Here is a 27,790-nt window from a genome sequence, read left to right on the forward strand (position 1 = left end):
TGTGAATGAATTCATCGCATGCGTGGCACATAGGAAACTGTTCACTTACTTAAATATGTTATTTTTATATGAATGTACTTTATTTTACACATTAACAGACACCCCCCATTCAGTTTCATATACTTGTGTTTGGAGTGTGAAAGGCATGAGATCAGCTGGGGGTTTATGGGCTGTCAGGCTGCGCTGCTTTCTTCAGTTGGCAGTTAACGTATAATCAGTAAAACCACTGAGGATCAGCAGACTCGCACTGAGTTTTCAATTTGTCCTTTCAGGTGAGTAAATGTCATATAAGTATTTATACCGTTTTTCCAGTGATGTAGACTTTCTGTTTAGTGTACTGTTATGTATTGTAGCGTGTAGTTTGTTACCTTTGGTGTCCTAAACTGGGACGAGCTGGCGCTAGTTTACCGTTTACGATGATGGTTATCGACAAATTACACCTGTCAAAAAATGTAACGTTTGCCTGACTCCACTGATATATATGTATGTGTAAGATTTAATGTTAGCAAGGTTACCAACTCTCACGCCTCTGGCGTGTTACACACGCTCTCACGCTAAAACATTGCGAAAGCGGAGACGAACAGAGATGAAGAGATGAAGTCAGAGTCTTTTTGGTATAGAGTGATGGTTAAACTACGCAATTTTTTTTAACAGTTATATACGGGGCTGTAATGGAGACTACACGCACATGAGCGCCGTTTAGCAACCTCTTAAATTCTGAAATAGCGTTTACGCAGACGTCCCTTTACAGCAGTTAACGGCTCAGACCGGCCTTCTACCGCAGCTTCTGTTGTATCTTCTACGAGCGCTCGTTTTGTTTTCCATTTGAACGTTGTATCCTTGTATGAGACACGGAGACAGCTGTTACCGTTAAAATGCGATGACCAACAATCTACCGACCACTCCTGCTACGCGGGTGTCTTAATCAAATAAACCCTCTTTGCTGAAGCCAGCAGGTAGACTGGAGCCGCTTTCATGAGACAGACGAATGAATCAGAGTTCAGAGGATCATTAACTGACGTGCAGCATCAAATAATAATGTCAGACAAAGGACCACAAAGTAAGTAGCTAGCAAAAACTCTTCAGAAAAAAGTGGCGCTAAAGTTTTTTTTAAATTGACATCAGTGTTTTAACCGTCCAGTTTATCTGTCTGTTGCTGGTTTAGCCTACTTTACTGTAATGTTAATGTAACGTTAGCTCGATAGATCGGCTGCTGGTGCATCCCCACTGTGTGTTTTGTCCACAATTTCTGTAATTAACACCATACAAGTTAAAGTTCTGCTTTATGCTCACTCAAATTTTTAAAGGAAGGCTTTTTATATTTTCAGAGTGTGAAGGAATCAGGAGAGAGGAGACAGAAGTGAGGAAGAATTGCAGAATCGTCGTCTGATAGAGAGACATGAACAGATTCAAGGCAGGAAAACTGGTAAGGAACTTACAGCTGTATCTAGATGAAATACTGTTACTGTGGTGAATATTTTTAAAGGCACAATCATCATCAAAATCTCACTCCAGCCAGGTACCCAAAGTTGGCAACTCTGTGTTAGAGTGTTTTGTTGTTTATATTTTCTTTGTTTTATTCATTTTCTTCTAACGGTTACTAACGTTTATTGTCAGTTTGTTTATAACGGTTAATAGAATGTAGACGGTTAGAGCCCGAACAGCTGATCAGCAAACTGTAGTTTACTGTTGCCAAGGCAACCAGGCAGCTCACATACGTCACATGTAAACAGAGAGGATGAATGAGAGAGATTTTTTTCTTGAAGTTGTATTTTATTTAATGGGACCATGTACAGTATGAAACAAAAATGTTGACATTTGATGTGCTGCACCAGATTTAGCTTCAAGCTAATTTTCATCTGCAGTCCCTAAACACACAGAACACATTATACAAAATACAAATTACAAAGCTACACACAACAGCACACCACATACACCCCCACAATATCAACTAGAAATTAATAATGTAAAAGCAGGATTATTTTCTGTAATGAGAGGACCGTGAGATGAAATTTAGATCCAGTTTTACAGAGCTGAGTGGTTTTTAGTAGATTTTTAAATTTGGTTTTCAATGTATTGATGGAAGTGCAGGCCTGTTCATATCATCAGGTAGAACATTATATCGTTAAGTACACCTATTGTTTTTAATGGCCGAACACGCACTAGAAGCGTTATGACGCGCATCAAACTGTCTTGACGCCCCAACTCCGACCTTGTTTCGATTTTGAAGCGTCAAATGAGGACGCAGCGACCAAAGCTCTTTTCTCTACAGCCGAAAAAGAGAGAGATAGCGCAAGCCAGCTGAGCACCAGCGAGCGAGTGAGAATAAAACCGCTGAATGAGAGAACTAATATAGTGATTCCGTTAGCCTGTTGATTTAAAATGAAAATATTTAGTTTATGCATGATTACTGTATTTTGAAATGTTGAAATTTTAATATTATACTGTGATTTTGATATTGTATTGTTGTTTTGCATTGTCGTTGTATTGTTCCAACTAAGTTAAGTTGGCAGTTAACGTATGAATCAGTAAAGCCACCGAGGATCAGTCAACTGAAGCACTTATTTCAATTTGTTCTTTCAGAATAAATTACTTTTTAAAATATGTCTCCCCTTGAGTGAGCCTACACTCTATGGGCGTAACACATGGATAGTATCTGCGTAACATTTTAATATTAATTCCTTTATTTTCATTAGATTCCTTTAGATTCATTAGACTTCACAAAAAGATGTTTAACTGGGATCGAGTACACAATTATCCTTGGTCAAGAGAGGTTGCTGTAATATTTTCTCTTTCTGATTTTAATTTTATTTTCAGGAATAACTTGCAGTGTAATATAAATACAATTGAACGAAAATTATTAAAGATTTATAAGGAACAATGGAAGGAAGACATTTGTAAGAAGCCAAAGCTTAGAAATTACATTCAAATCAAAGATGATTATTATTTACAGAGAAGGCAAAGGTCCCTGTGTGCTCAGTTAAGAACTGGTAGTTTACCACTGGCAATTGAGGTAGGCAGATATAAAGGTATTCCCGAAGAGGAACGTTTATGTGTTTTTTGTGATCTTGGTGTTGTCAAGGATGAATTTCATTTTATATTTCACTGCCCTTTGTATAGTGACTTGAGGAATTGTTTGTATGAAAAGATAAAATGGAAAAACCCTGATTTGTTTTGGTTGTCTGATGCTGATGTGTTGAGTTGGCTTTTTAATATGGAAATTTTTGTTTTAGTGAGATCTATAGGAGATGCTTAGCAGCTAAGACAGAGAACATTGTACCCATTGTAACAGGACATTTCTTCCACGTAAATTAATGCTTTATTTCTGAATTTGTGGAACTGTACATTATGATATGTCACGTGGCCATCTTGGTTATTTTTGTCTAGTGTCTTGTAAGCCCATATGGGCTGGGCACCTAAAAGGTGCTGGGCACTGAAATAAACAATTCAATCAGTCAATCTATCTATCTTTAACCCTAAAACCAGCCCTCATCTTAAAAACCACCATTTTGAATAAATGAGGACCAAACAAAATGCCCCAACTGCTCCAGCTCAAGCTTGCTCAAGCTCCACATTTAAAATGTATGAACTGATTCAATCAGAAAACATGGAACGAACTGAATGACATTCAAAATGCTGTTCAAGTACCTATGGTAATAGATTCATGTCTTTGAAATATTTGTATTTAACGTACTCAATAATTAATAAATGTAGACTTGGTGGATTTGGAAGCTGTCTGAGAGGATCAGAACAAATGTTAAAACTCTAAACATGTGACAGATAAGAACTTTTGTCGTCTGCCTATGATGAATATGTTGATACAATATTTAAACAGCTTCACGGCGAGTGTTAAGCTGGACAGCCTCCTGTTGATTATGTGGACCAGCAGCACCTCTGTCTGCAGGAGAGAAAACACAATTATATGAAAGAAAATTCTGACTTTGGAAACACAAGTTCTCCAGTTAATAGTCACATGAACTGTATTGAGTCCATTAAACTGATATGTTTGAATTAAAACACACGTAGGACATAATTATCTTGTTACAGTCTTGTGTTACTGTTTTTTTTGTTGTTTGTTTGTTCGCCTTATTGTGTTATAATAATAAATAAAATAAAATATTACTTAGATGAGATGAGATGCCTTGAAATGTAAAATTCAAGCCCTCAGTTTAAAATGTTTGCACTGATTCAATAGATCTGATGATAATTGAAAGTCTTTATGAATGAACAACTGAAAATAGACTCATGTATTTACTACATTTATTTCTAATTTAAATCAATAACAGATGAATGTAGACTCAGTGGATTGATTTTTTTATGGATGCCAACAGAAAGTTAAAAACAAATGTTAAAACAATAAACATGAGATATTCATAAAGAATCTGTTCATTATGATTATATTGATACAATATTTTATTTAAACTTACCTTTCTTACAATGTAGTGTGATGTAACCCTTCCATATGAGAGCAAGTAGAACACATATAAAATAACAACAAAGAGCACTAAGAATTATAAAAGGAATCATCCATTGATAGCAGGAACCTGAAACTGATAAAAAGAAGTTAATGTAAGACTCAGAATGTAACTGTAAATCATGTACAGACATCATAACCTACACAAAGAGAACAACTAAAGGTGTGCATGCTCCTAAAATCTAAAATGATTGACAGATTAAAGCAGCAGTGAGATGACTCTCAGCAGACACAGTGATATTAGCATCGATCTTATGAGCAGTTTCCTCCTGCTCGGCTACACAGCTCAGAGGTTGGTTTTGGTCCCAGTAGTGAGGAGGGTCATGTTGTTGTAGCATCCTCCTGTTTCTGAGACGTGTTGATCCTCAGTAGGAAGGATGTTTCAATCAAACTTTCACTGATTCTAATGATTTTAGCCTCTAAATAGCCCACATGTTGTTTTTTCATGTTGTGACAACCATTTATAAATCTATTACAGGGTTTGTATTTGAATTATTTAACAAGTTCTTAGTAACTAAGACTAGTTTCAGACCAGTGATTTTACTAGTTTGTGCCATTAAAGCTGAGGGAAAGTCAAGTGGAGCCCTTTTTAATGTAAAAGAAACATTTGTTGTGGCATCAACAATCTAAATACAGAAGTTATTACAGCATCACAAGCTGTAAAATAACTTGCAAAAATATGTTTTAAGATGCCAGGAGATATATTAAACGTAACAGCTAATTGTAACTGTAAAAGTACATCAGGTATTAAATTGGTTTTAATCTTTCTAGATGCATTTATGGAGGAATGTTTTAGTTTAAGAATGTTATTTATTATCTCTTGAACTATATTGTCCATTCTATAGCGAGTTGGTTGTGTCATTAGGTGTAAATATTTCATAAGAACTAGTTTTTGTGGTTTAACTTCAGTGATGCAGAAATCTCTACTGGAACCAGTTCTGTTATAACTGGTCACATCAAGTCTGAACTTACAAACAGCTGCAGCAGGCGACTACAGGAAACTAATCTTAACATGACTGACTGAAAACAGACACAGTTCAGGCAGCCGGTGGATCTACACTGAAGTTCTTGCTCTGTGTCATCATCTAAAACTAAATTTCATAAACTTCTAGATACTTCTAGAACAATAAATCTCAATTTGCACAGATCTAAAAGATTCTGGTGTCTATATATCATCACTTATATGTGACCTGTAATTCATCTCATGTAAAGTTTCTGAATGCTAACCTGACCTTATAAGTGCGATAAGAAAAAAAATTAAAAGACATATTCTAGGTGTTAAAGGCTAAATAAATCACACAAAAAGTAAAAGAAAAGAAATGCTGAGATGCTAAAAAGATTCATAATTTATAATATTTAGAATACTGTTTTTGTTCTGAATTATAGACATCACAAAAAATAACATCTTTAGTTTAGTAATAAAAATGAACAGAAATGTTACAATGAATATATCAGGTACAATTTAACTGAAAAATAACAGTTACGACAGCAAACAGGACATTTATGTTAAATGTACAGACCAGCAACATCATGATAATCAGGACTCACCTGAGTTGTCTTTTGAGATACCACCTAAAAGGAAAAAGAAAACATAGTTATGTTAGAATGTTTGTATGATATCATCAACGTAGAAGACAGGTAATACTGGTTATAAACAGAACTTGTTATCCTGTTAATTGAACAGAACCATTTGGAGGGAAAATGTAATTGATGGGGGACAAAATCCACAGTCCTCCTTCTGTGCTAAAATCTGAGAGTCTGAGTTTGATAAATCAAGTGGATTTCTTCCAAAGTGTTTCTCTCCTTCCACTGCAGCTCAGCAAGGAAACACAAAGAGGAGAGTCTGTACTAATACAACTGTAACTTTGGCGGATCCACTTGATACCTGCAATGTAATAAGTGAAGAGGATATTTGGGAATTTCAAGTTTACATTTTCCAGTAAACACTGCAGTTTCAAATCCTATATGTGTCTTCATCGTTTATATAATTTCTCATTGGGATTAATAAAACACTCTATCTCTCTATCAAGTATATCTGTCTAATTACAACTAATAAGAAGTTCAGTTAGCTTCAGTATATTTTGGGGACACATTAACGATCTACTAACTACTATCAATGTAAAACCCTTTTTTTCTTTTCATTTATAATATGAAACTTTTACTGATTCTAAGGATTTCAGTCACTAAATCAGCCATGTTGTGACAACCATTTATAAATCTATTACAGGGTTTGTGTGTGAATTATTTAACACATTTTTAGTAACGACTAATTAGTGTCAGACCAGTGATTTAACTGGGTTTTACCATTCAAGTTAAATGAATGTCTGAGTGGAGCCTTTAGTAATGTGTAAACCAGTGGCGGCTGGTGACTCAAAAAATTAGGGAGGACAGGAGGAAAACCAACATTGAATGGGCAATTTTAAATGCCAATAAAACAATTTGCTTTCAAAAACAAAAACCCTTGAGTGGTGAAAAGGCTGCTTCTTTAAAGACATTTAGCATATACATATTGTTTCTAATCAAAGAAGTGCTCATTTTAGCCATGGAGTGGTTCAAATGTGTCATTTTACCAACAAAGTGAAATTCAAATTTATAGTATTGTTCTATTGTGACAACAGATTTATGTTCTCATCAAAAACATACAACATACACAACACACAAAATATAGTCTACAAAGCTGACATGTTAACATTAGGGGTGTTAACATGGACAGAAAACTCACGATTCGGATTGTATCACGGATTTGAGTCATGGATCAGATCATTATTCGGATCAGCGGGAAAAAAAGGGGGGAGACAAATAGAACTTTACTTTCCATTTACTCTATACACACTTACAGCAAGAAACAGCAAGGAACTTTTGCCCATGGTCTTAAATGAAAACAACACTTAAGATGTCCAATGTTTAAATAAAATAAAATAAAATATATAAAATATGCAATTCTCAGTTATTGCAATATGAGGCATGAAACCTTTCTTTTTTAAACAGTGAATGAAACAGCCTCTGTCCACATCATCAAAACTTGATGATAACAAACATTCACCGCTAACGTCAGTTAGCAGCTAGATGCTAATAAGCTGCTCAGCTGCAGCACATTAAACAGCAGGTAAACATAACTCAAATGTCACATCGGACCGTTAGATGCTGGTTTGATCGTTGCTCTTCAAAATCCCTGTTAACGATACGCTGTCTGCCCATGACTTGTACTTACAGCAGTTTGTTTACTTTGTCTTAAATGAGACATTAAATTTTGGAATTAATCTGCAGTTCATATGACTGCTGAACTGTGGGGGGCAATCCATACCGATCACGGATCAACTACAATCAGTTACACCACTAGTTAACACTTGTTATTCTAGTTACTTTAAGCTTATTACTCAATATACGGCTCAGTTTAAAAATGAACTAAAGAAACTGTCAGAAGCAAGCAGCCAGACCTCCTGCACTCATTCACTAATCATACAACATCAACAGGTGACTGAACAACCACTCAATTAAAAACAAATGAATGAGTGAGTCCAGACAGCTCACTGTAACTTCAACAAGCAAACTAACGTTACCCACAACACATTATAAGGAGATAAAAAACACAAAAAAGCCACACAGAGACATTTAACCATCAGAGACGAAATTAGCGACCAAAGAGACAGAGAGAGAGAAGCTGTATCTGACTCACTCATTATCTGAGGTCTTCTTCTTTCTTTCATGGAGATGAAGTATTCATGTCATAACGTGCATTTGTGACTGTTGGTCATCTTGTATGTTAGTTAACAGAACTTTGTGGCTGCTGGTTAACCAGTCTGATATCATTAGCAACAATGACAAACAAGCTAACTCTCCTAGTTGTTTCTCCGGTTGCTTCTCTCTCCAGCCTTCCTGGCGGTGTCCTGCTGCTACTGCGCTGCACAGTCCAGATAATTTCTCCCGTTAGCTTAACAACAGTCCTTAACAGTCCTTCTATGGATGTATAAAGAGTCCTTCAGGCTGTTACAACAAGCCAGCTGCTTGGCTAACGCAAGGAGCTATCTACTGCTGTTACTCTGCCTTACAGTGGAGAGAATTGAAGATGAAATCTGGAAACTATGATTGGACCAACTCAATGTCAATATTGCTCAGCTCATTGTAACTGCTTACAGCTCATTGTAACTGTAAAGGTACATCAGGTATTAATTTGGTTTTAATCTTTCTAGATGCATTTATGGAGGAATGTTTTAGTTTAAGAATAATGTGCATTCATACAGTTTAGAGTCAGAGTGAAATATCAGATGATGCTACATAACAAATGTTATGGAATTTTCCATCTTTAGGGGTTACAATTTGGGTTACATTGGGTCAAGCCTGGGTCTTGAGGTCACAGAGTAAGCTTGCGGAGAGAGACACTGCCTGTCTTGCAGCTGTCGGTTACCAAGGTCAGAGGGGGGCTTTCCTTGACAACACAGATAGGTGAATGCGTAGATTCTATTAGACAATACGACATAGTCAGACATTCAAAACAGAATGTGCTGACATGACCTGAACTAACACAGGTAAAATGCAGTTAGAAACTAGTGAACCAATTAGACTAATTTTCCATATTGGAAAATTAAGATGCAAACTATTCGCAGGTGATTATTTCGCAATTTCGTGTTTATTCGCGTCGCTGTGCAGAGGGCAGAACAGAAAGAGACAGCATCGGAGCAGAACATTTCGATGTTTACTGTTTTCAGTTCTCCACTTGGCCAAGTACTTTCTATTAAACATTTTCAGAATTTAGACATCAAAGGCTCGTGTGCACTTTCTCCACTGAGGTGATGACCATCACTCCATATCTCCATTACAAAAAACATAACTGAGTCATTTAATGTTATTATTGTCATAACTTCTTTGAAATACAGTTTAACTTAAAATGAATCACATCAATTTAATCTGTCAATTAAAATCTGTGATGTTGAGTGATTCATGTTATCGCTCATCATAGTTTAGCAAGTGGAGTTCACCCACTATAACTCCAGTTTACACCAGTGTCAGGTCAAATAATGACCTGTTACCTCTTCTACTCACTCTAAGCCAGTGAGAGAAGTGGAGACCAGATGTGATATAGTATATTATAGTGTGAGATGGAATAACTTGTGTTTTGATACTGTGAGTTTCAGACTGAACACAAAGTTCATTTGACTGCTGGAGTGTTTTTACAGTCTGTGTTTATTCAGCACAAAAACTTATTGTACTGAACATACAGACGTTTACTATAACTGGCTGAGAATGTACACACTTACTGTGTGTGTGTGTCTGTGTCTGTGTGTGTGTGTGTGTGTGTCTTTGCTATTTCCTCCAGACTCTCTCACTCTCCCTCTTATCTCTGCACATTACTGAAGTGGAGTCACAGAGCTTCAGTGTAAGTGTGAAGTTTTCACTCAGTTTAAAACGTTTTCAACTTGCTTTGAGTTCATTCACTTTGTGTTCAGTCTGAGCACACATTGAAATTTATTCAAAACTAAAAACATGTTAATAATTAAAATCATTTGAATATTAAAATATGATTAAGAAGAAACTCACCAAAGACAAACATGTACATCTCAGCATCAACCTGATGTTTGATTTTCTCCTGCGTAGCAACACAGCGATAGTTGTCGGTCTTGGTCACATTAATTTGGAGGATGACGTTGTAGCGGTCTCTTCTTTCTGTCACCTTTGGTTCTTCAGCATGAAGGATGTTTCCATCACTGTCCTGCCAGCGTAATTTAGGTTTTGGTAAAGCACCTCGAACTTCACACTGCAGCAGTGACCAGTACTTTGTTTGTTTAAGTGGTGTGACAGATGGCTTTGGAGCTGTACCTGTGAACAAAGTATAAAACAATAACTTGTTCAACCTGTCTCTGCTTGTATATGATCATATTTCAGAGGAAAAACAGAGAAACAGTGAAATAGAAAAGCACATCAGCCTTAACTACACATCTCAGGAATGTTTGATAGAACATATTTCAAACAGATTCAACTAAATATTTGGTAACTTATCACCACTGCAAACACTATTTCTGACTCATATCATGACAGAGACACATACAGTGAAGAAGTTTGGACAAAACTTGAATTTCTGCTCAGTTTCTTGAGCTACAAAAATAAAAATGAAATCAGGTGTAATTTGTTGTCTGAGATGTAGACAGTATTTTCTATCACACTAAAGTCATATAAACATTGTGTATAAAATATGAATCATAGGTTCTTGTAAAGCATGTTTGAGCCTTTGTGTTATCAGAGTTTAATTGTGTCAGTGAGAAACATTTGATCAACAGTCTCAAGCTGCCAGAATGAAAAACTGACCATCAGATTAGTTGTAGTTCTTCTTTAGTAGCCGACAGCAGCTGATCAAACATTTAACTGGAGGTTTTTATTTTCTCACACAGGAAGGAGAGCATTATTGTTTTAAACTAAAAACTACAGGTTTGTTCATGTTTTATAATCTCAATTCCTCCTAAAACCTAAAATCTATTAAAATTAAGATTCAATTTTCATCAAATATTTAATATGAACCAAATGAAGCTCTAATGAGACAAGAGGTAAACCTACATTTTAATACCATATTCTTCATTTGTGTGTAAAGAGACACTTTACTGATGTCAAAGATGAGTTTACTGGTCATGAGGAGGACGACTCAGCCTGTTAAACTGTTAATTAATGTCTTCTGAGGCTCTGGAGCAGCTTTAGTCTTTAACAATAACCAGAGTAATGTCATCAGTGTTATCTCAGCTTGGACTTCAAGACTTTGACAAAAAGTCTGTGTGAACAACTGGAGTTAAAAAATAAAGTTTAGTTTTACAGAAAATATTGTATAAATCTCAGAAAGTAAATAAATGTGAAGAAATTTATCTCCAAAGTAATTGTGCAAAACTTAAAGTGGTGTCCAAACTTTTCCAAAGCAAATGTTTATTATTAAATAAACAACAACAATGAAGTCTGAGATTCATACAATATTCTGTACGACACTAAACTAGTGATGTTACACTCGATGCAGACGACTCAATATCATATCAACCTTTCAAAGCAAATGTATCGCAGCACGACGTTTCAATGCTTCGCTTCACTACGCCAAAAATCATGTGACCACCCTGCAGACGCCTCGTTACATCACACTCGTACCTGAGAGGTGTTGTGCTGGTTTTGGATACAGGGTGTGCTTCTCAATCTGACACAATATCTTTGCTGTAAACTGTTTAAAAGTGATCTGTTTATATAATAGTCTATAGACTTTACTGAACAACATACCAATAATGAATCAATAACACCACCTATATTCTGACTAACTGTTTCATCACAGTCTCAGATTGAATCCATCCATACAGATGCAATACCAATAGTTGCTCTGCAGATGTCGCTATTTTGACTGAATCAAATGCTTCAGAACAGTGAACCATTTTCAACACAACTGCTTCATATTGATCCAGTGCTTCAGAAAGTATCCCCGATCAATACACTAAACTAATATAAAACTGTCTCATGATGCTCAGATCTCATATTCAGGTTGTGGCTACAGGTTTGAGACACTGACTAACACTCAGATTAGCTGCAATTCTTCCATTTTAGCAAAAACAATCTGATAAACAATCACACTGTAATTTATTTAATTCTGGAAAATGTTTAAGGAGATCATGATCATTTATTTTGTTTTTCATCTTAAACTCTTGATTTCTGAATCTGAATTGATCTTACATCCTAAAATCCTTTAAGATTCCTCAGAGATCAGTGATCAGCTTTTCCTGATGACACATCTAAACAGTAAATAAGTTGAACAGTTTTCTTTATTACTTTAGTGTAACAGAAAACACTGCTGAGATCTCAGACAACATATTTCAAATAAGAGAATTTTAAGATGATTTTGTGGCAAAACAAACTGAGCAAAAAGTTGAAGAATAAACAAACTTTTATAAATCACTGCTCGTTCAATAATAAGCCTACCAGTGTGATTATTGTGCTGAGAGAAACAGAAAGAGAGAGGTTGTTGTTTTATTTGCTGAGAAGAATATTTACACATTAATTCTGCTGTGAGGAAGCTGCCAGACAGCACTTAGAAATATACAAACACCTGACTGTAACACAGACAAAAACTCACCAGTGCAAACACTATTTCCAGTAAACACATATAACACATATATAGTGTAAAGAAGTTTGAATTCTTGTATAAACAGTCATTATGTAGTGTATGTAACTCAAGTAAAAATACAAGAATGATCCCTGATCTGTTTCACAGTTATACAGATTTTCTAGTTTGTGAATGATTGAGGCCTGTAGGAGTCAAAGTTACAGCAGGTGTCAGATGTAGAGACAGTGACGTCATCACAATCAGGACTCACCTGGGATGTTTTCAGCTCTTCTGTCTTTCAACATGCCACCTAAAAAGAAAACATAGTTATGTTAGAAGGTTTGTATGATATTATCAACATGGCAGTCAGGAAGCCTAATACTGGGAAAAACAGAACTTTGCTACCTGTTTGTTGAACAGAACTGTTTGGAGGGAAAATGCATTTACAATGTAAGTGATGGGGGGCAAAATCCACAGTCCTCCTTCTGTGCTAAAATCTGAGAGTCTGAGTTTGATAAATCAAGTGGATTTCTTCCAAAGTGTTTCTCTCCTTCCACTGCAGCTCAGCAAGGAAACACAAAGAGGAGAGTCTGTACTAATACAACTGTAATTTTGGCAGATCCACTTGATACCTGCAATGTAATAAGTGAAGAGAATATTTGTGAATTTCAAGTTTACATTTTCCAGTAAACACTGCAGTTTCAAATCCTATATGTGTCTTCATGGTATCATATTATTACCAGGCTCTGTCATTGTATATATTTAGAGTTTGGTCCTAGTTTTTAGTTTCAGTTCAGTTTCTAGTTATGAAATAAAAGAATAAAATCATAAATAACTAAAATCTTTGAGTCTTATGTTGTTTGTTGTGTGATTCATGTGTGACTTGGCTGCTGTAACACTGTAATTTCTCATCGGGATTAATAAAATATCTCTCTATCTAGTCGATCTGTCTAATTACAGCTAATAAGAAGTTCAGTGAGCTTCAGTATATTTTGGTGACACATTAACTATCTACTAACTACTATCAATGTAAGACCCTTTTTTTCTTTTCATTTATGATAGCATTCCTTGGCTTCAGTACCTTTACTTGATCTGTTCCTGTTGTAAGTGGATGGAAAGCATTTAAGTCATATTAAATCCGTGCCTAATACAAACTATGAAGAGACAGATCTATTGTGTTGATTTTACACCTATTGCTACTCTAAAAATTCATGACAAACAGACATTTTGGGGCCATTTAAAAAAAAAAAAAATCCTCCCCCCAGCCCCCCCGGTAAAGGCTTAGCCCCCCTAACCATAATTCTCTAGTGACGACCCTGCATGTGGCTCAGTAATGTTAATACTAGCTGCCACTACCTGTTGCTAGACTGTTAGAGTTTGACATTGTTGGTATTCTGGTAATTGAGTAAAGGAGGGGGAGATCGTCTGTACTGTTACTGAAATAGTAGCCAGTATAATTTCTTTATGGTGTCAATGTGTAATTAGTTTAATAGCTTACCTGTTCATGTGTTGATCAGGCTTATATGTGCCATAGCAGTAATATGGACATAAGTAATTTAAGTTGAGTATATTAGGTTGTCTGATTCTTATTATGTTCAGCACTTTGTATCGGTTACTGTTATAGACTACATGCACCCACACCTCCTTCAACTCTGCACCTGTAAGCCTAAATGGTTGCAATACTGTGCTGTTGTGTTACATGAGAAGCAGTAAAGAAGAGTTAACTGCATCTGAGCGTCCTGTGTGTTCTGACCGACACCCGAAGGGGAACTTTACTCTTACTCAACCAACACCTATACAGTCCTAAGTGAATAGCTACAGTGTGATGTCAAATAATGGCCTGTTACCTCTTCTACTCACTCTAAGCCAGTGAGAGAAGTGGTGGCAACATGTGATATAGTATATTATAGTGTGAGATGGAATAACTTGTGTTTTGATACTGTGAGTTTCAGACTGAACACAAAGTTCATTTGACTGCTGGAGTGTTTTTACAGTCTGTGTTTATTCAGCACAAAAACTTATTGTACTGAACATACAGACGTTTACTATAACTGGCTGAGAATGTACACACTTACTGTATGTGTGTGTGTGTGCTTATGTAACTGTTCAGACTGATCTCAAAATGTAACACTAACTCCAGTTCTTTGTTATTTCCTCCAGACTCTCTCACTCTCCCTCTCATCTCTGCACATTACTGAAGTGGAGTTACAGAGCTTCAGTGTAAGTGTGAAGTTTTCACTCAGTTTAAAATGTTTTCAACTTGCTTTGAGTTCATTCACTTTGTGTTCAGTCTGAGCACACATTGAAACTTATTCAGAACTAAAAACATGTTAATGATTAAAATCATTTGAATATTGAAATATGATTAGGAAGAGCCTCACCATAGATATACATGTATATCTCAGAATAAATCTGATGGTTGATTTCCTCCTGCGTAGCAACACAGCGATAGTTGTCGGTCTTGGTCACAGTAATGTTGAGGATGATGTCGTAGCGGCCTCCTCTTTCTGTCACCTTTGGTTCTTCAGCATGAAGGATGTTTCCATCACTGTCCTGCCAGTGTAATTTAGGTTTTGGAAAAGAACCTCGAACTTCACACTGCAGCAGCGCCCAGTACTGTGTTTGATTAAGTGTCTTGACATATGGCTTTGTAGCTGCACCTGTGAACAAAGTATAAAACAAAATAACTTGTAAAGAACAATTACAGGATCAGACATGAACTGTAATACTGGGATGTTTTGTTCAACCTGTCTCTGCTTGTATATGATCATATTTCAGAGGAAAAACAGAGAAACAGTGAAATAGAAAAGCACATCAGCCTTAACTACACATCTCAGGAATGTTTGATAGAACATATTTCGAACAAGTTTTACTAAATATTTGGTAACTTATCACCACTGCAAACACTATTATTTTCTAACCCTAGAGGCCCTTGTCATTTTAGACCCATCACGCCGCAAACCTGTGAGAATTACTGCAACACCTATCAAGCTTCTCAGCGGCTTGACCCTTTAGATTATTCCTGCTGTGTAGAGGAGCTGGCTTCTAAATGTTTGCAACGTTGCACTACTACACAGGATGCTGTAGCACCTGTTAAATTGTCCAAAGCCCGCCCTACTTTGACAAAACAATCTCCATGGTTTAATGGCCGTGTCCGAAGCATTAGAAGGGCATGTAGGCGTGCTGAACGGAGATGGAAAGTTTCCAAACTAAGATGTGATTTTAATGCCATGAAAGAGCTTTTAAAGGAGTCTAATTACACTGTAAAGGACGAAAGATCAAAATTCTTCTCTTATCTGATTGCCTTAAATCCTCACAACCCCAAGTTACTTTTTAGGACTATTAACTCCCTTATCCACTGCCCTCCCAATTCCGTAGAAGTCTCTTCAATTGAAAGGTGTGAGAGTTTTCGTTCCTTTTTTGTCAATAAAGTTTCCAACATTAAAGCCCCAATCATACCATCTCCGCTTATTTTACCACACTGTGAGGTGTATCAGTTTTTTAATTCTTTTTATCCAATTTCCCAGTCAGATTTACTGAGGATGATCTATGGCATGAAATCTTCCACCTCTCCCTCTGATGCCTTACCCACTAGATTTTTAAAGGAGGTTTCTGCCTTTTCATCCTCAGATATTTTAGCAATTTTTAACAAATCTCTATCTTCAGGGATTGTTCCTCCGATTTTTAAATCTGCTGTTGTTCACCCCCTTCTGAAAAACTCTTGACACCACTAATCTGAGTAATTTTAGACCCATATCCAAATTACGCTTTCTTGCCAAGGTGCTGGAGAAAGTGGTTTACTCTAAGCTTATTTCTTTTATGATCACTCTCTCTTCGAAAAGTTTCAGTCTGGTTTCCGCACTCATCGTAGCACAGAAACTGCACTTTTAAAAGTTTCAACGACATTAGAATGAACTTGGATGCCGGCCACTGTACTGTTCTGGTACTTTTAGACCTTTCTGCAGCGTTTGACACAGTCAATCATGAAATACTAATTAATCAACTAGAAAACTGCATGGGGTGACTGGGACTGGTGGACTAGACTGGTTAAAGTCTTATTTGAGTGACAGAATGTTCTCTGTTTCAATTGGAAATGTCTCCCCCAAATTCTCAAATATCACATGTGGTGTTCCTCAAGGATCAATTCTTGGGCCTTTATTGTTTTCCATTTACATGTTTCCCCCGGGTCAAGCCATTCGCAACTCCAATATTTCCTTCCATTTTTATGCAGACGATACACAGATATATCTATCCATAAATCCATCAGACATCACCTCACTTACCTCACTAACAATGTGTCTTGCACGTATGAGATCTTGGAGTTAAAAAATAAAGTTTAGTTTTACAGAAAATATTGTATAAATCTCAAAAAGTAATATAATTGTGAAGAAATTTAGCTCCAAAGTAATTGTGCAAAATTTAAAGTGGTGTCCAAACTCTCCCAAAGCATATATTCATCATTAAATATACAATAACAATGACGTCTGAGATTCATACAATATTCTGTACGACACTAAACTAGTGATGTTACACTCGATGCAGACGACTCAATATCATATCAACCTTTCAAAGCAAATGTATCGCAGCACGACGTTTCAGTACTTCGCTTCACTACGCCAAAAATCATGTGACCACCCTGCAGATGCCTCGTTACAACACATATTCTGACTAACTGTTTCATCAATGTCTCAGATTGAATCCATCCATACAGATGCAATACCAATAGTTGCTCTGCAGATGTCGCTATTTCGACTGAATCAAATGCTTCAGAACAGTGAACCATTTTCAACACAACTGCTTCATATTGATCCAGTGCTTCACAAATAGAAACAGAAAACACTGCTGAGATCTCAGACAACATATTTCAAATAAGGGAATTTTGGGATGATTTTGTAATAAAACAAATTTTTAAAAAAGTTGAAGAATAAACAAACTTTTATGAATCACTGCTTGTTCAATAATAAACCTACCAGTGTGATTATTGTGCTGAGAGAAACAGAAAGAGAGAGGCTGTTATTTTAATTGCTGAGAAGAATATTTACACATTAATTCTGCCGTGAGGAAGCTGCCAGACAGCACTTAGATTCACGTAAAAATACAAGAATGATCCCTGATCTGTTTCACAGTTATACAGATTTTCTAGTTTGTGAATGATTGAGGCCTGTAGGAGTCAAAGTTACAGCAGGTGTCAGATGTAGAGACAGTGACGTCATCACAATCAGGACTCACCTGGATTTTCAGCTGTTCTGTCTCTTAAGATACCATCTAAAAGGAAAAAGAAAACATAGTTATGTTAGAAGGTTTGTATGATATCATCAACATGGCAGACAGGTAGACTAATACTGGGAAAAACAGAACTTTGCTGCCTGTTTATTGAACAGAACTGATTGGAGGAAAAAAAGAAACCACAGTCTCAGATTTCACAAACATCCTGGTTTAAACTGGCCGCACATTCACAGACACGACTGCTTTGTGTCAGTCCCAGATGGGTTAAGGCTGGAGTTCACTTGAAATGAACTACTGTAGGTCTTACAACGTGTCATCTAAAGGTAAAAGTGTTTATAGCTGCTCTGAACTGAGTGTAAAGCCTGGCGTTATAGAGAGGGGCGAGACGTGATAATCATTTAAATGGTGATAACAGCTCACACTTTCATACAGTCTCCCCTTCAAGACATCCATGCTGTTAAAATCAGGAGTTTGAGAGAGAAGTTTCTCTTTCTTACCTCCACACACCTGGACAATCACTGCATGAAGCTGGATGTACTTAATAGGTTTAAGGAAGTTACAAAATTTATTGGACACAGTGACACAAACTGCAATGTGTCTCAAATATCCATCATGTTTGATAAAGAGGGAATCTCTCTATACATGGTTGCAGCGCTGTGGGGACGAGGCCCTGCCAGATGTGTTTTCTGACTATTTGACTTGAGTCCATCTGAGACTCTTAAACCAGTCACATCAGTAAATAAACATTTTATAAAAACACTCACCAACAACAAGCTTAATGTAGAATATTTGTCTTGGCTGATGACGTGGAAATTCACAGGTGTAGACTCCACTGTCAGCCACCTCCGTATTTCTGATGGTTATGGAGGCGTTTCCTGACATCAGTCCATCTTTAAAATGTGAGACTCGTTCTATGAACTGCTCATCTTGACCTGGATTGCCTTTATTGCTATGGAAGCCTCCATCATACTTGAACACCTGCTTCTGATCATCTTTGTTCCACTCAAACAATTGAAACATAATGTTCTCCTTGCTGCTGAGTGAACAGGGTAAAATGACGTCACTTCCTTCATCCACGATCACTTTGATGACATTTGGCTCTGGAGGACAAAAACATGTATTAATCAATATGTTTACATGCAGAATAATCAGGTTAAGACAGACATATGGAAGTTTGTTGTCATAACAACATATCAACTTATGTTGTAACAAGAAACTTTTCTTGTTTCTTGTCGTCTGGCACATTGTCTTCAACAAATCCAACAAGAAAGTTTGCTTTAAATTGAGAGCTATATTTATATTTTTTAAATGTATTGATTATATATTTTTTACTGTTATTTTTAAAGGGAAGTGATTTAAACCAATCATAATCTTCCAGTCTTATAGGCATCAATCCGCTCTTACTCCAATTGACTCTATATCCAGAAAAGGTGCCAAATAAATCAGTTATGGATAAAATTGATGGGATGGTGGTTTGAGGTTGGGATACATATAACAAAATATCATCCACATACAAGCATATCTTATTAACAGTACACTCCGTATTGTATCCCTGTATATCAGGATGACATCAAGTAGCTTCTGCAAGTGCTCCAGACCTAAAGCAAACAGTTGTTGGGCCTCAGAAGGAAGACAGGATTTTCTCCACAGAGACGCGGATAACTTCTACGCCCCGCTGTCTACCGACTGAGTCAACCATCCTGCATTTCTTCGCTGACCTGCCAAGAAACCAGCGCCGTCAGCCTTGAGGAAATAAAGATAGTTGCTTTGTCGTGCGTACAGACTGCCGTCCATATGCGCGCTCTCTATAGATAAAGCAACCACTGCTCTCCTCTCACAGTCGTGGGACTGAGAGTTGGTCTTCCCCCCTTCTCTTTCCCCTCTCTTTTACTAACATACACACACAACTACACATCCACCTAATCATGCACGTTTTCCACACATCTGATAGTCAGATAGCATAGGACACAGCGCCGCCTTACTCCTTTGTTATCCGCCATCAGATACGTGTGTGCAGAAAGACCACCAACCACCGGTCGGCGCTGTCTGCTATTGTTAACCAGAACTCTGCAGTGCCTTCCGCTGGTTGGTTCTCACATGATGCGACTTCCCCAGGAAGCTGCACCATCTTGAATCACGTGCATCGTCACCTGGCTCGATAACGTCAGCCATCTTGTGACACACACACACACACACACACACACAAACGCTTTTGTTTACCTGTTTTGATTTTACACAGCTGCTGTTTTTATGTGTGTTATTTAGTATTAATTGGTAGTGTAGTGTTTATTGATTGAAACAATTGTTAACTTTGTTGATCCTTGTGGAGATTAATAAATACTGTTTATAGCTTTAAACGCACAATATGTAATTTCAGCCACTAGGGGTCTCAATCAAAACAATAATAAAAGATGGAGTGTGATGACGGTGTGAAGTAGCAAAGGATCATGGGAGTTATTGTCTTCGTTGTTAAATAACCAGCTTCACCGGGATAGGATTACTCCAGTCATCGTTCGGGATGTTTTTACCGGGAGCCGAATTACCCGCAGAGGTCTCCTCCTCTCCAAAACAAAGGGACCCGGAGATTACAGGCAAAAACACTGAATAAAGCAGTTTCACCTAAAAAATCAGTGTTTCTCCGACGATGTTCGAAAGAGCACCAAACGTCCAGTACGGGCTGTTAGCCGAGCTGCTGCTAACACTTGTTCGGTTTATTTCTCTTATAACTTCAGACGTTCCGCAGGTTTCCACCGGGAGCCAAATTATCCGCAGCGGTCTCCTCCTTTCCAAAAACAAACGTACACGCAGATTAAAACGTTAAAAAAATACTAATTAAAGCTGTTTCACCTAAAAAAATCAGTGTTTCTCCAACAATGTTCAGAGAGCACGTGACTTCCTGGAGGGGCTGTTAGCCGAGCTGCTACTAACGTTTGCCCAGTTTATTTCTCTGATAACTTAAGATCTAGACGTCCAATGATGAAATCCTTCATCTGGCTAAAAGATATAGTTAAAAACGACCAAAATTTATCACGAAAATGTGGCTTAAAATGGAATAAAAGTCAATTTATAATAGTTTCTGTCGAACAACCACAATGCTGATGTATTATCTTGTATATGTGTAAGTTACTCTTTGGTAGGCACCATTGTAGCGGACAAACAGAATGCCGAGGCATGCATCTTATGCACTATACTCTTTGGTAGAGGGGTATGATGCCATTGACAGGCGACCAAATGAAACGGTCCAAATTACAGATTTCTCTGGGTTTGAACATTGTTGGAAACATCTGGGATAATGTAAGTACACAATCCAACAAAATATATAACATGGGTCCAATTGTTTTTAGACATTTTAATATGGTATATTTACATATTATACCTTTAAAGAGAAGTATTTTGTCATTATTGTGCATATTTTATTGTGATAAGTGGCTGATTGAGAGAGTCAGAGCTCGGACTTTCACCTTCACTGTTCACTTTGTGGTGCTGATATTTCTGGTATTGGCTCCTCTAATTGAACAACTTCTTTATGAGACTACTTTTACAGTTTGGTTATTGGCTGCGCCGTAAAGTATACCCCTGCAGCCCCCGCAAGGCGAAAGGGTCCCGTGAGGTAGGGGGGCCCCGCCCTCGCCTGTAAAACAACTATCTTTTTTTTTTTTTTTTTACCGCAACGTAGGGTCCAGGTCATGATATTGTCTGTAAAATAAAATAAAAACTTTACTGATCCATAGTTTTCTTTGTTTGATCCGTCAGGGATTTTTGGTCCAATTAATAAAAGTAAGTTTGTGGAGGTCGGTATAGTGGATGGACATGTAGCATCTCTGACGTTTCTGTATACACATATAACATGTATACACAGTTGACACAATTTTTATTGCTCTGTATTGAAATGTTTTGTTAGAAAAAAATTTTAAAAAAAGGGAAAAACTTCTGTAAGTAGTATTGAGTATTTGCTTATTAAATCCTGCACTCTGCAACAATGTGTAATGGGGAGGAGTCTAATGCGCAGGACCATGGACAGGTCCTGTATCTTTACAGACGCAGGGTCAACACCTTTACTCGCTCTGCTGTGTTAATTTGTGCCTCAACCTCACCCCCTTAAAAAAAATCTAAATATTTTTATTAAGGGCCCATTCAAGGAAAGCCGTGGGGGGCCCGCACGGTTACGTTATGGCGCTGGTTATTGGTTATTTGGGGCACTCCAGTCATGCTGATCCAGTGCCGGTAATTTACATATATCTAGAAATTCTTGCATATCACTTGGGTGAGCATTTGACTGAAATGCATATAACCCCTCATAAAACTGTTGGAATCTATCATTTATGTCTTTATGCAAGGTATGGAGGTTACCATTTTCCGATTTTATTCTGTGGGTGGTTCAGTCATTTGCTATTTTACATAGCTGCCTTGCCAGTAATTTATGTCTTATCTCCAAACTCAAAGTATTTCTGCGGTTTTTAACTGTATCGGCCCCTGCATAGTCAATATTGTAAACCGCTCTCTTCTATCAAGGTGTGTCCCCAGCTACTTTAAGCAGGCTATTGATCAGCCTCTATTAAAGAAATCATACCTGGACCCCTCCCTGCCAGAGAACTACAGGACCATTTCAAAACTCTCATTCTTTTCCAAAATTTTAGAAGACTGTGAAGAAACAACTTGTTCAAACACTGGAATTGCACAGGGTGTTTGATAGATTTCAATCTGGTTTCCGTAAACTGTGCTCCACTGAAACAGCTCTCCTTTCGGTCTCAAACGACATTTTAATGGCTGCAGATGCTGGAGAATTTTCTGTTCTACTACTATTGGATCATAGCGCAGCGTTCAATACTGTACATTCTAATCAACAGGCTAAATCACCTGGGGGGCATTTCTGGGACTGCATTGGAGTTTTTCTCCTCATATCTCACAGACAGATCTTTGTCAGTCTCTGTGGGTGAATTTGTGTCAGACACTGCGGCTTTGTCATGTGGTGTTCCCCAGGGATCGGTCTTGGGACCTCCATATACATGCTGCCACTGGGACAGATCATCAGCAGTTTCAAGAACATCTCCTACCAATTGCATGCTGATGACATCCAGGTTTACTTTTCATTTAAACCTAATGAGCTTCACAAACTCTCTGTTCTTAACAACTGTTTAAACGCAATTAGGAATGCGATGGCAAATAATTTTCTGCAGTTAAATGCAGACAAAACTGTCCTGATCTTTGGCCCTGATACTCTTCAGTCATCAATCAGGCAGAACCTCAGTGCCTTATCTTCATCTTCCCAGTCTTGCCTGCGCAATCTTGGTGTAATTTTCGACCAATCCATGAGTTTTGAAGTGCATGTTAAGACGCTAACTCGATCATGTTTCTTTCACCTGAGAAATATAGCCAAATTCCGGCCTGTGGTATCAAGAAAGGAAATGGAGATGTTAATACATGCTTTTATTTAATCACGTTTGGACTATTGTAACTTTCTTTTTACCTGCCTTAATAAATCTTCCATACACCACTTACAAACTGTCGAAAATGCTGCTGCTAGGCTATTAACCTGATCCAACAGATGGTCACATATAACTCCTATTTTAATCTCACTGCACTGGCTTCCAGTAAGTTTTAGAATTCATTTTAAAATATTGGTGCTCACTTATAGAGTCCAACATGGCCAGGCTCCACAGTACGTTAGTGACCTTCTGCATCCCTACACCACTAGTTGAACTCTTAGATCCATCACCCAAGGCTTTCTAAGTGTACCGCGTACACATTTTAAGACCTGGGGAGATCATGCTTTCCAGTCGGCAGCCCCTAAGTATAGGAATAGTCTTCCAACAAGCTTAAGGTCCTTGGATAATGTAGACTTTTTTAAAAAGCAGCTAAAAACCCATTTGCTCAGACAGGCATTTGGGTAGTATGTGCTATTTTATCTTAATTTGTCCATTTTATCTGCTCTCCTTGTATATGTTATCAGGTGTCTTTGTTTTTTATTAATTCTGACTGCATTTTATTTTATTTTATTTCTTTGACTTTTAAACTTTGTTTGCTTGCTAGTGTCAGACTAGTGATTTAACTGGGTTTTACCATTCAAGTTAAATGAATGTCTGAGTGGAGCCTTTTGTAATGTGTAAACTGGTTTTCAGGAAACATTTGTTTCACCATCAACAAGCCAAATGCAGAAGTTATTACAGCATCACAAGCTGCAACATAACTTACTAAAATATGTTATAAGATGTCAGGAGATATTAAACCTAACAGCTAATTGTAACTGTAAAAGTACTGTTAGAGCCATTTGTATCTATGTGTGTGTTAAGGTCATTCCCTGGTTGCCACAGTAGGTGGCGTATTGAACAGCAGCATATGGAAATGCATATGTAGAAGAAGAGGCAATTACTCCTCAGGTGTGCTGCTTACCGACAGAAGCTTTTTTGACCGCCATTTGGAGGCTAATCTTTAAGCCTTTTTTGTTTGTTTTCATGCAAGTTATAGGTGTAAGTGTGTGTATAGCAAAGGCTTTATTGATACACAGTGGTAAATAAATACATCTTAAGCACAAGCCCGCATATGTTTGATTTACTACATGGAGCCGCCACATGGCGATGCGTCAGTTACATATCTCAGTAACAGACCCTCACTGTGGCTTAGGTTTTTTTTTGTTTGTCGAAATCAAGTCACTACAGGTCCATCAGGTATTAATTTGGTTTTAATCTTTCTAGATGCATTTATGGAGGAATGTTTTAGTTTAAGAATAATGTGCATTAATACAGTTTAGAGTGAGAGTGAAATATCAGATGATGCTACATAACACACATAACTGAGTCATTTACTTTAATGTTATTATTGTCATAACTTCTTTGAAATACAGTTTAACTTAAAGTGAATCACATCAATTTAATCTGTCAATTAAAATCTGTGATACTGAGTGACTCAATCATAGTTTAACAAGTGGAGTTCACCCACTATAACTCCAGTTTACACCAGTGTCAGGTCAAATAATGACCTGTTACCTCTTCTACTCACTCTAAGCCAGTGAGAGAAGAAGTGGTGACCAGATGTGATATAGTATATTATAGTGTGAGATGGAATAACTTGTGTTTTCATACTGTGAGTTTCAGACTGAACACAAAGTTCAGTTCAAACAACAGTTCAAACTGATCTCAGAATGTATCACTAACTCCAGTTCTTTGAGTTCATTCACTTTGTGTTCAGTCTGAGCACACATTGAAATTTATTCAAAACTAAAAACATTCTAACAATTAAAATCATTTGGATATTAAAATATGATTAGGAAGAAACTCACCATGGATATAAACATATGTTTCAGCATAAATCTGATGGCTGATTTCCTTCTGCGTAGCAACACAGCGATAGTTGTCGGTCTTGGTCACATTGATTTGGAGGATGACGTCGTAGTGGCCTCCTCTTTCTGTCTCCTTTGGTTCTTCAGCTGGAAGTTTTTTTCCATCACTGTCCTGCCAGCGTAATTTAGGTTTTGGAAAAGAACCTTGAACTTCACACTGCAGCAGCGCCCAGTCTGCTGTTTGATCGACTACCGTGACATATGGCTTTGTAGCTAAACCTGTGAACAAAGTATAAAACAATAACTTGTAAAGAACAATTACAGGATCAGACATGAACTGTAATACTGGGATGTTTTGTTCAACCTGTCTCTGCTTGTATATGATCATATTTCAGAAGAAAAACAGAGAAACAGTGAAATAGAAAAGCACATCAGCCTTAACTACACATCTCAGGAATGTTTGATAGAACATATTTCAAACAAGTTTCAACTAAATATTTGGTAACTTATCACCACTGCAAACACTATTTCTGACTCACATCATGACAGAGACACATACAGTGAAGAAGTTTGGACAAAACTTGAATTTCTGTTCAGTTTCTTGAGCTACAAAAATAAAAATGAAATCAGGTGTAATTTGTTGTCTGAGATGTAGACAGTATTTTCTATCACACTAAAGTCATATAAACATTGTGTTATAAAATATGAATCATAGGTTCTTGTAAAGCATGTTTGAGCCTTTGTGTTATCAGAGTTTAATTGTGTCAGTGAGAAACATTTGATCAACAGTCTCAAGCTGCCAGAATGAAAAACTGACCATCAGATTAGTTGTAGTTCTTCTTTAGTAGCCGACAGCAGCTGATCAAACATTTAACTGGAGGTTTTTATTTTCTCACACAGGAAGGAGAGCATTATTGTTTTAAACTAAAAACTACAGGTTTGTTCATGTTTTATAATCTCAATTCCTCCTAAAACCTAAAATCCATTAAAATTAAGATTCAATTTTCATCAAATATTTTATATGAACCAAATGAAGCTCTGATGAGACAAGAGGTAAACCTACATTTTAATACCATATTCTTCATTTGTGTGTAAAGAGACACTTTACTGATGTCAAAGATGAGTTTACTGGTCATGAGGAGGACGACTCAGCCTGTTAAACTGTTGTTTAATGTCTTCTGAGGCTCTGGAGCAGCTTTAGTCTTTAACAATAACCAGAGTAATGTCATCAGTGTTATCTCAGCTTGGACTTAAATATTGTATAAATCTCAGAAAGCAAATAAATGTGAAGAAATTTGGCTCCAAAGTAATTGTGCAAAACTTAAAGTGGTGTCCAAACTTTTCCAAAGCAAATGTTTATTATTAAATAAACAATAACAATGAAGTCTGAGATTCATACAATATTCTGTACGACACTAAACTAGTGATGTTACACTCGATGCAGACGACTCAATATCATATCAACCTTTCAAAGCAAATGTATCGCAGCACGACGTTTCAATGCTTCGCTTCACTACGCCAAAAATCATGTGACCACCCTGCAGACGCCTCGTTACATCACACTCGTACCTGAGAGGTGTTGTGCTGGTTTTGGATACAGGGTGTGCTTCTCAATCTGACACAATATCTTTGCTGTAAACTCTGTTTAAAAGTGATCTGTTTATATAATAGTCTATAGACTTTACTGAACAACATACCAATAATGAATCAATAACACCACCTATATTCTGACTAACTGTTTCATCACAGTCTCAGATTGAATCCATCCATACAGATGCAATACCAATAGTTGCTCTGCAGATGTCGCTATTTTGACTGAATCAAATGCTTCAAAACAGTGAACCATTTTCAAAACAACTACTTCATATTGATCCAGTGCTTCACAAATAGAAACAGAAAACACTGCTGAGATCTTAGACAACATATTTCAAATAAAAGAATTTCAGGATGATTTTGTAGCAAAACAAATTTAAAAAAAAGAAAATGTCTAAATGTCTCCACTCATAAGTGATGTGAAATTAGACTCACGTAAAAATACAAGAATGATCCCTGATCTGTTTCACAGTTATACAGATTTTCTAGTTTGTGAATGATTGAGGCCTGTAGGAGTCAAAGTTACAGCAGGTGTCAGATGTAGAGACAGTGACGTCATCACAATCAGGACTCACCTAGGTTTTCAGCTGTTCTGTCTTTAAAGACACCACCTAAAAAGAAAACATAGTTATGTTAGAAGGTTTGTATGATATAATCAACATGGCAGACAGGTAGACTAATACTGGGAAAAACAGAACTTTGCTGCCTGTTTATTGAACAGAACTGATTGGAGGAAAAAAAGAAACCACAGTCTCAGATTTCACAAACATCCTGGTTTAAACTGGCCGCACATTCACAGACACGACTGCTTTGTGTCAGTCCCAGATGGGTTAAGGCTGGAGTTCACTTGAAATGAACTACTGTAGGTCTTATAATGTGTCATCTAAAGGTAAAAGTGTTTATAGCTGCTCTGAACTGAGTGTAAAGCCTGGCGTTATAGAGAGGGACGAGACGTGATAATCATTTAAATGGTGATAACAGCTCACACTTTCATACAGTCTCCCCTTCAAGACATCCATGCTGTTAAAATCAGGAGTTTGAGAGAGAAGTTTCTCTTTCTTACCTCCACACACCTGGACAATCACTGCATGAAGCTGGATGTACTTAATAGGTTTAAGAAAGTTACAAAATTTATTGGACGCAGTGACACAAACTGCAATGTGTC

General features: G+C 37.1%; 1 protein-coding gene and 1 long non-coding RNA gene across 6 annotated transcripts in view; one reads left to right on the top strand and one right to left on the bottom strand.

The window, feature by feature from the left end:
- The first annotated feature begins 282 nt into the window (after positions 1-282).
- On the top strand, positions 283-10,130 carry LOC121894149. Of its 2 annotated transcripts, XR_006095490.1 has the most exons (4): positions 283-1,060; positions 1,329-1,426; positions 9,789-9,848; positions 10,067-10,130. It is a non-coding gene; the product is annotated as an uncharacterized LOC121894149 (long non-coding RNA). The 2 variants fall into 2 exon arrangements; XR_006095489.1 differs by lacking the exon at positions 10,067-10,130 and having other exon boundaries at positions 9,789-10,003.
- The window catches only part of LOC121894141 (butyrophilin-like protein 2), a 32,749-nt gene continuing 6,856 nt past the window's right edge, over positions 1,898-27,790 (bottom strand). The window contains exons 3-12 of one of the 4 annotated variants that reach the window (XM_042406522.1): positions 27,201-27,236; positions 25,033-25,311; positions 18,521-18,856; positions 17,760-17,795; positions 14,912-15,190; positions 12,802-12,840; positions 10,010-10,288; positions 6,023-6,046; positions 4,428-4,544; positions 1,898-3,898 (exon numbers count right to left, since the gene is read on the bottom strand). In XM_042406522.1, coding sequence (XP_042262456.1) covers positions 3,828-3,898; positions 4,428-4,544; positions 6,023-6,046; positions 10,010-10,288; positions 12,802-12,840; positions 14,912-15,190; positions 17,760-17,795; positions 18,521-18,856; positions 25,033-25,311; positions 27,201-27,236 — 1,496 coding nt within the window. In that variant the 3' untranslated portion in view covers positions 1,898-3,827. Of the gene's footprint in view, positions 3,899-4,427; positions 4,551-5,565; positions 6,047-10,009; positions 10,289-12,801; positions 12,841-14,911; positions 15,191-17,759; positions 17,796-18,520; positions 18,857-25,032; positions 25,312-27,200; positions 27,237-27,790 lie in introns of those variants that run through there. The other 3 variants (XM_042406521.1, XM_042406524.1, XM_042406523.1) reach the window with 3 other exon arrangements.

This window comes from Thunnus maccoyii, chromosome 3 (genome assembly GCF_910596095.1).
Source record: "Thunnus maccoyii chromosome 3, fThuMac1.1, whole genome shotgun sequence".
In the NCBI taxonomy this organism is placed as follows: Eukaryota; Metazoa; Chordata; class Actinopteri; order Scombriformes; family Scombridae; genus Thunnus; species Thunnus maccoyii.